This window comes from Lacerta agilis, chromosome 9, assembly GCF_009819535.1.
Source record: "Lacerta agilis isolate rLacAgi1 chromosome 9, rLacAgi1.pri, whole genome shotgun sequence".
In the NCBI taxonomy this organism is placed as follows: Eukaryota; Metazoa; Chordata; class Lepidosauria; order Squamata; family Lacertidae; genus Lacerta; species Lacerta agilis.
This window is the reverse complement of record NC_046320.1, coordinates 15,112,060-15,126,321: the sequence shown is the minus strand read 5'-3', so window position 1 is coordinate 15,126,321 and position 14,262 is coordinate 15,112,060. Positions and strand designations below refer to the sequence as shown.

General features: G+C 44.6%; 1 protein-coding gene and 1 long non-coding RNA gene across 2 annotated transcripts in view; both read left to right on the top strand.

Moving 5' to 3' along the window:
- The first annotated feature begins 2,524 nt into the window (after positions 1 to 2,524).
- DHX15 (DEAH-box helicase 15) overlaps positions 2,525 to 14,262 on the top strand; it is a 46,747-nt gene continuing 35,009 nt past the window's right edge. The window contains exons 1-2 of the mRNA XM_033160866.1: positions 2,525 to 2,633; positions 11,841 to 12,183. Of these exons, the coding sequence (XP_033016757.1) occupies positions 2,560 to 2,633; positions 11,841 to 12,183 (417 nt within the window). The 5' untranslated portion in view covers positions 2,525 to 2,559. The remainder of the gene's footprint in view (positions 2,634 to 11,840; positions 12,184 to 14,262) is intronic.
- On the top strand, positions 9,933 to 11,152 carry LOC117053260. The gene is made up of 2 exons (XR_004427368.1): positions 9,933 to 10,803; positions 11,065 to 11,152. It is a non-coding gene; the product is annotated as an uncharacterized LOC117053260 (long non-coding RNA).

Genomic DNA, 14,262 nt, shown 5'->3' with positions numbered 1-14,262 from the left:
GTGCACCATCAGCTCTTCCTCTATGCCCATGACTATGTGAGCAGTAGCCCTCTGGTCTTTCTTAAGTGCTGCAGCAGCTTCAGCAGCAGGGGCTTGAACTGGTGGGCTCTGAGTACAAGTCCAAAGGTCTTTAGCAATCAGAAAAATCTCCATTTTCTTGGCCCAATCTTGCCAATTCCTCCCATCCAACCTTGGAAAGGGTGGCACGAAACTCTCATGGGACTGCGCCATCTCCCCCCTGGGGCTTGAGGTAACTCACGTGGCTGCAAACTCAGCACTCGCCTCTCAGCTCCCAGCTCCGGAAAACGGCTCCTCTTCACCAGCGAGGTTTCCCTGCTTTGTGCCTCAAAAGCATGGCACAAAACAGTCCTCCAGCTGGGCTATCGGCTGCCGGCCCCGCAGACATGCAGACCTCCCGTCCTGGCAATCAATCTCCTCAGGACGCCTCGCCATCAAAGCGTAGCTTCTTGGCAATAAATCAATTAAGCCATTAAGCCATAACCTGTTTTGAATAGTGTTGATATTGGGTCATAAAACCTTTGACCCAAGTAGTGCTGCTGGCCGGCACTGCAATCAATCACCTTTACGATCGTCTCCGACATCAATGGCGCCCAGGCACACTTCTGCTTCGCCCTGAGCGTTTTCCAGTTGCAGAGTTAAGCACAGCGTCACGATGGCTTTTTAGGTCTGCTTCTCCGTGGCGTCGTGAAATAACTTGACAGACGCCAGTGCTACTAAACTAAACTAGGCTTTATTTAGTAGCACACACACACAAGTCCTCCAGACTTGAGCTGCATGCTTGCAGCAAACTAACAAACAGCAGTAACAGTACACTGAACACAGAATGAGGCGAAGGGGAAAGTGAAACCAAACCTCCCCTTTTTCTAGACAAAGGAAAGTGCCCTTATCATAGTGGGCAAGGCTAAACTCCCAGGATCAGAACGCCTCTTGCATCATTAACTCTATGATGCCCAGAAAACCTGACATGCTTTGACCTTTTTGGGCTGTTTCTGGAGATTGGAACTCCCTCCCTAGAGAAGCTAGACTGGCTTCCTCCTTGCTACCCTTCCATCAGCAGGTGAAGACTTCCTTGTCCCAACAAGCTTTATCAGCACCATGCTCTAACCAACTGAGCTACGCTGAAACATATATATAGTTTTATTCTGTCCATGTTTAACTGCTTTTTAATGAATTTCCCCTGCTCCCAATTTTTTTATCTGTAGGCTGCCTTAAGTCCCTGTCGAGGTTAAAGGTGGGTTAAAAATAAACATATAATAATAATGATGGTGATGATGATGATGATGATGTATACTTTCTATTTGTAGGTTAGATAAATGCCCCAGTTCTGGGGGCTTGGGAACATTGCCCACTAGACAAGACTATTAGCAGCAGCAATTTGAAATAGCCTACTGTACAGAGCGGTAAGAGGTTTGCCCACAGCCTTTCCATTTAAGTCGTTGCCTGAGGTTTCATCCATCGTTATTACTCAAGCACTTTCTCTCCCCCACCCACTTATCGGTTTATGTTATGTGTGGAAAATAGAGGGGAAGAAACGCTTAATTCATAGAACCAGAGAACTCTAAGAGTTGGAAGGGACCACGATCGTTCGTTATTATCTAGTCCAAACCCGCTGCAAGCAATGCAGGAATCTTTTCCCCAACGTGGCTCTCGAACCCACGACGCCGAGAGATGGGAGACTCTGAAGGCAGCCCTGTTTAGGGGAGTTTTTAATGTTTGATGTCTTCTCGTGTTTTTGATATTTTGTTGGGAGCCGCCCAGAGTGGCTGGGGAAACCCAGCCAGATGGGCGGCGTATAAATAAGATGATGATGATGATGATGATGATGCCGCCTCAACGGAGGCCTTGCGAGTTTCAAATGCCAAATTCTGGACTTGAGAAGGATCTAACAAGGAACTTTATATGGCCACGAGCCGCAGCAAATAACAATTTCTCTCTTTCTTTATCGTTATTAAGATATATAAACAGACATTTACAAATATACATTCATACATTTGCATACATTCTCTCATGCATTAAATAGAAAAACATTCATATACAACAACCATAATCGCTCTCCTGTGTATTTTCTGCACAGCAAATAACAATTTCGAGGCGCCTCCAGGGTCGCCTATTGCGCACCCCTAGGCTTGGATGTGAACGCACAAATATCTGCCTCGCGAATAAACGGAAGGTTATGAGAGCCCTGGAGGGGGGGGGGTTTGGAGAAATAAGATGATGGTGCCTGTCTTAAGGACCCCCCCCCTTCACCTATAGAGCCCGGTGGGCCGTCTTTTTTTTAAAAAAAATTCATTTATTTATTTATTTAAAGAGGAAAAAAGCAGAAGGGAACCCACGGCGCATGCCGGAACCCCGGTGCACGGGGGTGAGGTTTCCGGCCGGAGCTTTAGCCCCAGCCGTACCTCCTCCTCCTCTCCTCGCGGCTGCCGAGGCCGCTTCCTTCCTGCCGCCATTTTAGCTTGATCCTTCCCTTGCCTCTCTCTCCCCATCTCCTTCTCTCTCTCTCGCCGCGGCCTCCTCGCGGCCGCCTGCCCTCCCGCCATGTCCAAGCGCCACCGCCTCGACCTCGGGGAGGACTACGGCTCCAACAAGAAGCGGCTCGCCGCCCCCGATGGGTAAGGAGGAGGAGGAGGAGGAGGAGAAGCGGCGGCGGCGCCCCGCTCGTCGCTCGGAGAGCACATTCCTGCTCTCCGGCTCCCTCAGCGCCGTTGTTCGGCGAGGAGGCCGCGCTGGGCGGAGGGAGGGAAGGAAGCAGGCGGGGAGCCGGCGGCGCCAGAGGCAGGCAGGCCCTATCTCCCCGCAGGACGCGCTTCGGCCTACTTGGAGGAGCCTGGCCCGTAGCCAGGCCGGGCGGCCCCTTTGTGTCCCTCGGCCTCGGTCCTACCAAGCCTCCCTTTCCGCGCGGGCTCCGAGCGCGCCCCCGGCTCCCTGCCTGCTCGCTCTTAAAACCGCCAGTTCTTCGTCGCGTCTGCTGCTGCTATTGTTATTGTTACTATTACTATTACTATTATTATAATTATTATTATCTATCTGCAAATGAGAATCGGCTAAAATATTGGTGGGGGGGCAAGACATAATCGAGCTCAAGATTCGGCACACGCATATCGTCTGAATGACAATGCCCATCCGCTTTAGGGGCACCCAGCCTCCTTAAATATTTTATTTTTTTTGGTGGGGGTGGGGTGGGGGGAAAGAAAGGGACCTCGGCCCTTAGGAGTTGGCTCTTATGATGAGAATATAAAATGCATAATAAAAGGAAAGTTTTGTGTTCCCCACATTACCCCCCCCCCCACTGCCATATCTGTTTCAGGCAGCAACAGCCAACTAAAAGACCAGCAGGGATTCAAAAAGCACATGGTTTTGTGTTTCTCTGTTGTGGGACTACAATTCCCATCATCCCTAGCTAAGCAAGGCCTGTGGTTGGGGGTGGTTGGAGTTGTAGTCCCCACAACATAAGGGGGGGGCAAGTTTGAGAAATACTGAATGGTAGGGGGTTTTGCCTACAGATTGCGCCAGTTTTATGGAGGAAGGCTGTAGTGAGAAGACCAGGGTTCAGCCTCTATTCCATGTGCAGCTGGGAATGTTTAGAAATCTGGAGAGCCACTTCCCTTTCAGTGTGGACACAACACTGATGGGGGGGGTGCGGGGAATAGATTATTGTTCTAACAAAGGGTAGCTTTGTTTGGCTTTGTTTTTCTTTTTGTGCTTTGGAGATGAGCATGTTTCGTAGATGTTCCGGTAGGAGCCCACTTCACCCGGTATTTTAAGTCACGTTGTTGGGAGTGCAGCCTTCATCGTCCCTGACCATTGGGCCATGCTGACTGGGTCTGATGGGAGCTGCGGTCCCAACAAGTTTCAGGAGCACCACAGGTTCCTCACCTTGGTAAGGGTGCACACGTGTATTCTCGAGTACAGAGATAAGTGGGGGGGGGGGAAGGTGTGTTGTACAGAGTTAGGTGGAACATTTAAACTAGTGACAAGGTTGGCTCTATGGTCTAAATCAGGCATAGGCAAACTCGGCCCTCCAGATGTTTTTGGCCTAGAACTCCCATGATCCCTAGCTAGCAGGACCAGTGGTTAGGGAATTGTAGTCCGAAAACATCTGGCGGGCCGAGTTTGCCTATGCCTGGTCTAAACCCTGACCGTTGGTCCTGATAGCTAGGGATGATAGGAGTTGAAGTCCACCACCTGCTGGAGACCCAAGTTTCAGAAAGGCTGCTTTATCCTATTACTGCTAAGTTCACTCAGGAACCTTTGGTGAGGGACTTTGTTGAAGTACAGGTTATGGCTATTTTATGTGCGTTCGCATAATGGGCTTACATGTGCTCCGCCGTAGGCGGGTGAGTCAGGATCATTGCCTGTATTTAATGTCCATTGGATAACATCTGCAATACTGCCAGGATATGGATATTATGTTGTTCTTTGTAGCTTTGTACGGCATATACTGGGCATTTCCCTTTTGAATGTCACTTTATTCATGAACAGAAACATTTTCATATGTTGCAAAGCATGTGTTGCACAGATTTTGCACAGGGCTATGGCCATGGTTATATCTGACACTGATAGTTTGATGTTGAAGCCAGTCATCAGGACTCCATGAATTCTTTTGAGGGAGACCAGTAACACTGTGTCCTGGAAGCGTTGGGGGCAACCTTTAATAATAATAATTCTGCAAAGGTCTTTTGATAAATGGAGAAATACTAGTGCAATGCCAATACAGATACCGGTAGGTGTCTTTGTATTTTAACAGTGTGAGTATTCCATAACACTAGTGCACCCAGTACAAAAAGGCTCGCCTCTGCATCACCACAAGCCAAAAATCATTAGGTTGTGGCAAGACTAATTGGGAACCATTTGATCTTAAACTTAATTCCCTTAACAAGCTATTGGGGGAGGGGGAGGATTCAGTCGTTTAGGTAACCTGGTCCAGAATTGTTTAGGGCTTTGTAAGTACCGGTATATAATATGATATTGAAATCAGCTTAATGGCTAATAGGCAGTCAGTTCAGATCCCTGAGGATAAACATGATACGTTTTCATAAGGACCACCTCTCAAACTCTGGCATTATGGACCAGCTGCAGCCTCTGGACCAGGGGTAAGCATCCTAAGTCCCATGGACCGGATGCGGCCCAATTGCCTTCTCAATCCGGCACGCGGATAGTCCGTGAATCAGCGTGTTTTTACATGAGTAGAATGTGTCCTTTTATTTAAAATGCATCTCTGGGTTATTTGTGGGCCCTGACTGGTGTTTTTACATGAGTAGAACGTGTGCTTTTATTTAAAGTGCATCTCTGGGTTATTTGTGGGGCATAGGCATTCGTTCATTTTTTTCCCCTTTCAAAATATAGTCCGGCCCACCACATAGTGTGAGGGATGGTGGACCAACACACGGCTGAAAAAGGTTGCTGACCCGTGCTCTGAACCATCCATAAGGAAAGCCCCATAAGGCTTTCATGGTAGTCTAAACATGGGATATCCCTGTCCAGTAAAATGACACAGTTTATATACTGGAGGAAGCTGGCAATAGGCACTCTTTGCCATGGATATCACTGTGTGTTTGTTCCATCAGAGGGAGTGCAATCCCATCTAGAACAGCCAAAATGCCTCATTCTCTGACCTGAGAACCACTACTCACCATGTTTCTGACTTAGCAGTATTCAATTTCAGTTTATTAACTTAAGTTGGATTGGCAGCTATTGTTGTTCTTGAGTTGGGATAGCCTGGCTTCAGTTGTTTATGCTCTTGTGACCTCCCATCAGGACTACTGCAATGTGCTGTTCATGGGGCTCCCCTTGAAAATAGTCCAGAAGCTTCGGCTAGTAGAGAAAATGGCTGCTAGGTTGGTAAGACCATGTGTCACCAGTCTTGAAAGTGCTGCACTGGCAGCCGTTGTGCTACCAGACCCAATTCTAGGTACTTAGCACTTGGGTAACAGTAAAGGTACCCCTGATCATTAGGTCCAGTTGCGGACGACTCGGGGGTTGCAGCGCTCATCTCGCTTTATAGGCTGAGGGAGCTGGTGTTTTTCCGCAGACAGCTTCTGGGTCATGTGGCCAGCATGACTAAGCAGCTTCTGGTGAACCAGAGCAGCGCACGGAGACACCGTTTACCTTCCCTTCAGAGTGGTACCTATTTATCTACTTGTGGTGGCATGCTTTCGAATTGATAGGTTGGCAGGAGCTGGGACCGAGCAATGGGAGCTCACCCTGTCGCGGGGATTCAAACCGCTGACCTTCTGATCAGCAAGCCCTAGGCTCAGTGGTTTAGACCACAGCACCACCCGTGTCTACTAAGCCTTAAATGGGTCCAAGTACCTAAAAGAAACCTCCCCTGGAATTACTTGCATGAAATACATGCCCAACAGACTCGGCTGGAGCATATTCCATATGGAGCATATGCTTGAGAATGTTGAGAGGCAGGTGGAATTTAAACTTCCATCTTGCACACTGATTGTATAGGTCTGCACTGTTTCAGTGATGTAGCTTAAACGTTGAGTTGTGTTAGTGAACTAAGTTACCTGACAGCCAGGTTCCTAGGATTGGTGTGTGTTTGGTCAGAAAAAACTTGGTAAATGGACCAGTCAGATATTCTGAAATATTTTTTTTGGCGGGGGGACAGGAAGAGTGAGTGGGGTGGGGAAGCTGCCAGAGGATGGGGCCCATGATACCTTCTCAAAATTCCTAGTGACCCACAGCCCCAAAGGGATTGGGAACCTTTGCTTTTGTACACATTTGTGTGTGCTATGACATCAAAAGTGGTTTGGCTGGAACATTTTATGCATTTCATCTTCCACTTCACGCAACTGTCCAAGAGGGTAAAAGTTTGGCTAGTAAAGGCTGGGTAGCTGACTTGCCTAGACTTGCACCAGTTTGATGGCGGGTTGTATATGTTTTATGCTTCTCTGAATTTTGTATTGTTATTTCTGTTCAGAAATGCATGTAGTGTTTGTTTTTTTGCTATAATTTTATCCTTCTTTCCCCCCCACAGAGGTCAGGGTGATATATGAGCATTTGTCACAGGAAAGTTGTAGGTCAGGGAACGTGTGCACATTAATGAGAAACTTAAAAAGTCCTGAATGATGCAGGGCTTGGGAACAAGGGACTTTCCATTGTACTGTAGCTACCAGATGATACCACAAAAATGTTACTGGCCACTTAGCATCATTCTTAACATCAGGGAATATTTGATAGTACATACATGTGGCGATATAATAGATGGTTGGTTAAATATTGACAACTGATCAGTTCCAACCATTCCACCATGCTACATGGGAAGAAGGGAGATGGAACCGCAGGGCCTCTCTATCCACTCTGCTGAAAGACCAGCATCCTTAGGGCTATTTTGAGGATGCTACTTTCAGACCCACAACTGTATTTGGCTGCTGGTATTCACGCAGTCCACATGTAATGGAAAAGTCATGGTTCCCACTATGAAAGCAAGTCACTGGGAGCATGCCTTCCCCACTGCAAAAGGAAGCAGCTTCTGTTATGCAGTTGTGAGGAGGACACTGAAAGTTTCTGTTTTATTTTAAGCTAACCACCTTTCCCTGTGATAACTGAACTTGGGGGAAATGTGGTTTGTTTAAACCAGGCGTGGGCAAGCTGTGTCCCAAGAGCTTCATGTGGTCCTCAGTCTAATTCTCCCTCTGGGGGTGCTTAGAGTGAGAGGGAGAGTGGAAGGTGATGAAATATGGGAGGTACACCAGAAATGGATGGCACAGTGGGAGGAGGATAGGAAATCCTCTGAAAGTGATTAGTTCAGACCTCTGGTAAGACCAAGCTGTCCTTTGGCAACTGCTGGGCAAGGAGGGGAAGGAAAGAGAAAGAAGGAAAGCGGGTGGCAGAGAAAGGAAGAAAATATGACCCCATCCACTTTTTACTCTGGTCTTGCACCCACTTCTACCTTGAGAGAATGCAGACCTCGACAGAAAACTGTTTCCTCTCCCTAGTTTAGTGGCTAGTGAAAAGAGGCCAAAATCAAAGTGTGGTGTCAAATCCCCAAGGCTCACAGTTGTTCTTTGTGTTACTGAGAAACCATGATTTCCTATTCGGTTTCAACAGAACCAGTGGGTATGTAGAGGTGGGTAATTGACTCTTCACCCACTTGCATTGCATGTGGCAATGCCATAGTTTGCAGTAGTTCATATTGATGTGGTAATGTTGATGTGCCGCTGTACTAATAGAACGGGGTCCCCCAACCTGCGGCCCATGGAGGCCGTTTAACCCCCCCCCCTGGAGCCACCCGCTTGGCAAATCCCTGCCGCTGCGCTAAACTAGCACAGCACAGGGACTCTCTTCCACAGCGCCAGAAATTGCATCTGCGCATATCTGTGCCACTGGAAATCGCTTCTGTGCATTCCCAGACGCCGGAAATCGCTTCTGCGCAGGCACGATTTTCAGCGTCTGGGCATGCACAGAAGTCATTTTCGGTGCTGCGGACATACGCTGGCGTGGTTTCCGGCGTCGTGCTGCACCGGCCTGGCCCACGGAAGATCTCCGCAGGAGTGATCAGGCCTATGCCCGGTAAGCCTTGCTGACCCTGTAATAGAACATCCTGAGTCTACTCATTTGGGTTGTACACAGCCATACATACATAAACTGGTATAGGTGAAGCAGTTTCTGCAATTGGTTCTGCATAGTTTGCTTATTTTAAATATTTATATACCACTTGGCAGGTGGATCTCACAAAGTAGTTTTGTTTCCTACCAGTGGGTTCCCTTCTTGGTATGGTGACCCACAAGTCCAAATGTGCTTGGCATAGTGGCCCATTGTTTTATTGTCACATGAATTTTTGACCATCAGTCTTCAGCAGCCATTGATTATGTGCATTTTAACTACAAGGTTGCCTATTTTATAACCATTACTTGAGGCATCCAAGAAAAAAATACTGAATATTTATAGTGCTTACAAAATTATTCATTTTTTTACAGGAGTGTAAGAAAACCAAGCATCTGATAGCAGGATATTGCTTCATAAGCTATAAAAATATTCTTAAAACATACAGCTGCACAGGCAGTGCTAGATATAGCAAACTTAGAATATTTTTAATAGTTTTATTCACTATAAAGTTCCATTTTGGCAAGTGTAAGTAGTATGACTGTGCTTTCATTTTGCCAACAAGTAAGGTCAGTGTGGGGTTTGATGATTGCGAGACATAGTCTCAGATCATTATTAATGTATAAGATAAAGATATTATTTCTTATTTCAACTAAGCAAACTTCAAATTACCCCTGGCTTAACTATTGGCTAATCCTGGCAGTAGATCCAGTGACAGTTCGCCACAAGGTGCTTGCAGAGGGAGTTGTTTTGAGTGACTATAACAGCTTGCCTCTTATGGTGTGAGTATCTTGTGATGAACTGTTACTAGATCTGCTGCCAGTCGCCAGGCATTAAAATATAAGACTCAAGCCTTTCTGCTGTACAGTTACAAGTGTCAACACAGTGTTATAATATGCCTTTACCTTTTTAAAAATAATTTACCAAGAAGGTATAAGAGGTTTTCATCATATCAGTTAAGGATTAAAAGCCATAATAATCTAGGTTATACTTGTAAAGACTGCAACCCATTTGCAGAGGCATTGCAACCAACTAGCAGCTTGTGACATACAGGTTGGAAATACTGCTTTATATGGCTTCAGCAAACAGCTAGAGTGGACTTCATACTTCACATTTGTAACTGCACATCACCTAAAAGTAAGGAATAGCACTGACAATATTTTTATGTATGTATGTATGGTATACAGTAAATCAAAGGAAGTTATAGCATCAGTTGATCATAATATCAAGACTATACTACCCCCAGTGCATAACACTTGTATTTAAAGCATGGTGGTCATCTTAGTCAGTTGGTTGAATTTGCATAGCAATATAAGCAGAATCTTGTCTTTAGATGATGTATATGTTTGTGTATAATCTTAGGTAATTCCCTCTTTTGTCTGAGAGAAAAGTAAAAGCCTCTTTTAAGATGAGACTTGCCAAGAGAGAAGTTAAAACATCTGCTGCCTAATTAAACAGGTCAACTTTTTGATTGGTCAAAATACTTATGGTAAATTAAATGTTCCCATCTAAATTCAAAGGCTTTTTCCTGAAAGTTAATGCCACATATAATATGCATCAGTGGTTTGGAGGAGGTGGGTTGCACTAGGTTGTGCCTCCATCATAGTTAGTTAACAGCATCACCACCACCAATTCTTTGTTTCATCTACTTTGTTGAGCTTTTCTCATTTCCTTGCTCTCTTTAAACATCTATGGAAAGAACTAAAAGTAGCCCTGTTTGGAAAGATGAGGATAAAAACGTCCCCAGGTCTGACTGCTAAGATGCACAGTGATATACTCACCACTCGTATTCTATTGCTGTTGATAATATGCTGGTCTATTATGGTGTACAGACTCCTAGTAAGATTTAACAACTTCTTTGTTTCTACCACCAGTCTGCTGTCAAAAACTGGTTGCTTGTATGAATAGTATTTTTACTTAGAAGCAGATACTCTCTTCCTCATTAGCAGAGAATAGTACCACACAATACTACCATATACATAAAAGACGGGGTTGTTGCAGAAGATGCTATCCCATATCCAGTTGATCTCCCTTGTTCCCATAGCTGGTAGGATTCCTTTTTCTGTGTCATTGTCATATTGTGTCTTCCACTGACATCTTCAGCTTGAAGTGGGGAAAGAGAGCCAAACACAAATCCTTAATTTTACAGTTGCTCCCTTGTCTTTAAGCAAATTGGAGTGCAAAAGGCAGGTGGTCTTCATTATGAGAATTCTTGGATTGTGGTGCTAGGTAATAGAGAGCCAGTGTGGTGTAGTGGTTAAGAGCAGTAGACTCGTAATCTGGTGAACTGGGTTCGCGTCTCCACTCCTCCACATGCAGCTGCTGGGTGACCTTGGGCTAGTCACACTTTGAAGTCTTTGAGCCCCACTCACCTCACAGAGTATTTGTTGTGGGGGAGGAAGGGAAAGGAGAATGTTAGCCGCTTTGAGACTCCTTTGGGTAGTGATAAAGCAGGATATCAAATCCAAACTCTTCCTCCTCTTCTTCTAGGTAGTATATAGGCTGTATGTCGTTGGATGTGAATGTTCTATTATAACAAATTTAGTATGCAGGATTGTTCAAGAGATCTATGAATTGATAAAAAATCAAACTTGATTTATATCAATAATCTACATATCCACATGACCCGTTTGGATGCTATTCAGGAGTTTCTCCAGTGATTGCAGACAACTTCCCTTAAACACAAGACCACTGCAGATTGCCTCTTGAAACAGGCAATTTTGGGTGTGTTATAGATGTTCTCGCCATTCATGTGGAGCAATGGTGAAGCCCAAGAAACATGGCCAGTGCCCTGATTGTGCACACTAGAACACCTGTAGGAATCATGTCCCTTACCCAGGGATTCAGTTGTAGATATATGGAGGTTTCTTGGCAGATGTCAGTGTAGAATAAATTTCCTTGGGTTGGGGAGTTTGAAACCCTGGCACTTAATTCCTTAGTGCTTATCTGCTTCAAATAAAAAGCTTTCATGCCCTGCATTGGTATTTTCAGACTTGCAAAGCAAGCCAGAACAAAAATTGAATACCCTAATTTTTATTGGCTTAGTTCATGATGAAGCTGTTCTAAAAACCCAGAATGACTTGTCTGTCCTTGGTTATCATTATCATGGCCAATCATTCTAGAATATCTTACACAGAGGGAAAGGTAATCTAGAACCAATAGAATCATGGGCTTGTTTATTTCCAATAAGGAAATTTTGTAATAGAGAGCCTTTACTATGGTTATTTCCATGTAACATACCTTTCTTTGTCCTGGAAATCATTTAGGAAGGATCGAGATCGTGAACGGGATCGTGATGACCGGTCTAAAGACCGTGACAGGGATCGAGATAGAGACCGTGACAGGGAAAGAGATAAGGAAAAGGATTTACGCCCATCAACCAATTCTGCACTCCTTCCTGGTGTTGGCTTGCCACCTTTAAAGCCAGCGGTTCTTCCACAGGGTATTAATCCATTTACAAATCTACCACATACACCTCGTTATTATGAAATCTTAAAGAAACGACTTCAGCTCCCTGTCTGGGAATATAAGGAAAGATTTACTGATATTCTGATCAGACACCAATCTTTCGTACTTGTTGGTGAGACAGGTTCTGGCAAAACAACACAGGTAAGTTATTTTCCCAACCTTTATTCACTTGTAAAGATTTCGTGGTGTGCGGCAAGTGTTAAATGTTTGGAAGGATTCCGTGAAAGTATTAAATGTTGTACTAGCAATATTTCAGTGTCCTTAACGAAATTCGTTGTGCAGTGACACATCGCAGGTCTTACCCTTTTGAGCAAGATCTGTTTAATGAACCTTTCAGTTGCTTAATGACTAGAAAATGATGTAATGAGATTTCACTTTCCTCCCCCACCTCTGGTAGTCTGTCTGTCTCTTCAGGGTCTGTTACCTTTTCATAAAAGGTTCAGTGATGTTTGAATTGCTCAATACAAGCCTGTGTTAATCTACAAATAACTGCTATTCAGGTTACTTGGATGTGGTGGACTTATAATAATGGTAAGAAAGTATGGGAAGGCACTTAATCAAACTGTATTTTTCTGAAACTGGCTACTGGCTTAATGGAAAAAACCAATGTATTCCAATTCTTATTCATTGATAGCAACTGAATTGCTTTGTTTTATATCCTTTGACAATATAAAATGACTGTTTGTTGCCTATGTAGATTGCCGTCTGGTTTGTAGTAGTGTTGGAACTAATCCTCTAGAAAGAATTATGTTGCTGATACAGGTGTGGAGAACATATTGCTCTCAAAAGGTACAGGGCTCATTATTCTCTGGGAGTTCACATAAAGGACAGTATTTTAAATGCTACACAGAAACAGACTTGTTACAAGAACAAAATATTCTGGTGTATTTGCTCTTAATTTGCAACATATATATATAATCTCCTCATTTCATCCAGTTTGCAACCATTAGTCCTGTAGGTATCAGTGAGATTTCTGACAGTGGTGAAGAATTTTCTGTGCTTGGGCCCTTTGTAGTTTGTCATAGGGAGATATTCAGAATCATAGAATTGTAGAGTTGGAAGGGACCAAGAGGGTTATCTAGTCCAACTCTCTGCAAGGCAGGAATCTTAAGAAAACATCCACATATGCAGGTAAAGGAATGCTCCAGTACCTAATATTCAGTACAGTGGAACCCTGGGTTACGAATGCCCACAACCTGGAAGTGTTTCCAGAGCATGCGCAACCCGCGTGCACCCCCCCGGATGCACAGAAGCGTCCTGCACACTTCTCGCATGCGCAGAAGCGCTCAAATCATGCTTCTGGTTTTTTTTTGTGCGTTCGTGATAATGCACGCCCGCGTTACGTTCCGCGACCCGGAACGGATCGCTTACGTAAACTGGGGTATCACTGTACATTCAGAACTATCAGTTTTGGGGCATTGCTTTGAAGGAAAGAATATGGCGCTTAAACTTTAAGCTCTACTCAGAAAGGGCCCAGAAAAACAGCTTGGAGCAAGAGCCCCTGCTGTCTAAAAACCCCAAACCTTGAAGAAAGGAGAAAGGAAAGCAAAAAAGATTCAGAAAAGCTGAAAATAAAAGACCTCACTCAATTCTTTCTGCACATGGATAGAAAGCTCACTTCCCCAAGGACAATAATGCAGGCCAAAGCCAAGATGGCACCTCCCTCGAAAGAGGTGTGTTCCTCACGGGAGAAAGAAAATGGTAACAATGTCTTAAGAGAAGAATTTGCAGCCCAACAAGAAGCCATAAAGGAGCTTATTAAAAATACTTGGAAAGAATTTAAATGCTTTCAGTGGAAATGAAGCTGACAAGAATGTAACAAGAGGCTTTACTCCTTAACAGAAACAACTGCAGCAACAAAAGATTGATGCAAATCTATGACAAAAGTTCAAAGAATTGCAAAAATAAAATATAGATATGTGAAGATGCAGAAAATCAAAATAGGAGAATTAATTTACGTTTTCATTCTTCTGAAGAGGGAGTGGAAGAGAATGATCCTGCACATTTTTTTGCCTCTTGGCCTAAATCACTGCTTCCAGACCTCATCATCTCTGCTGGTGATTTTGAACGGGTACACATAGGTAGTACTTGAACCCAAACTGAGAGAGGGAGCTCCCCTCATGATATAATTGTCTGCCTTGCCCGTTACAAGAAGGAGGAAATGTGGAATAAACTGAGGAACCTAATACAGTGGTATCTCGGGTTACATACGCTTCAGGT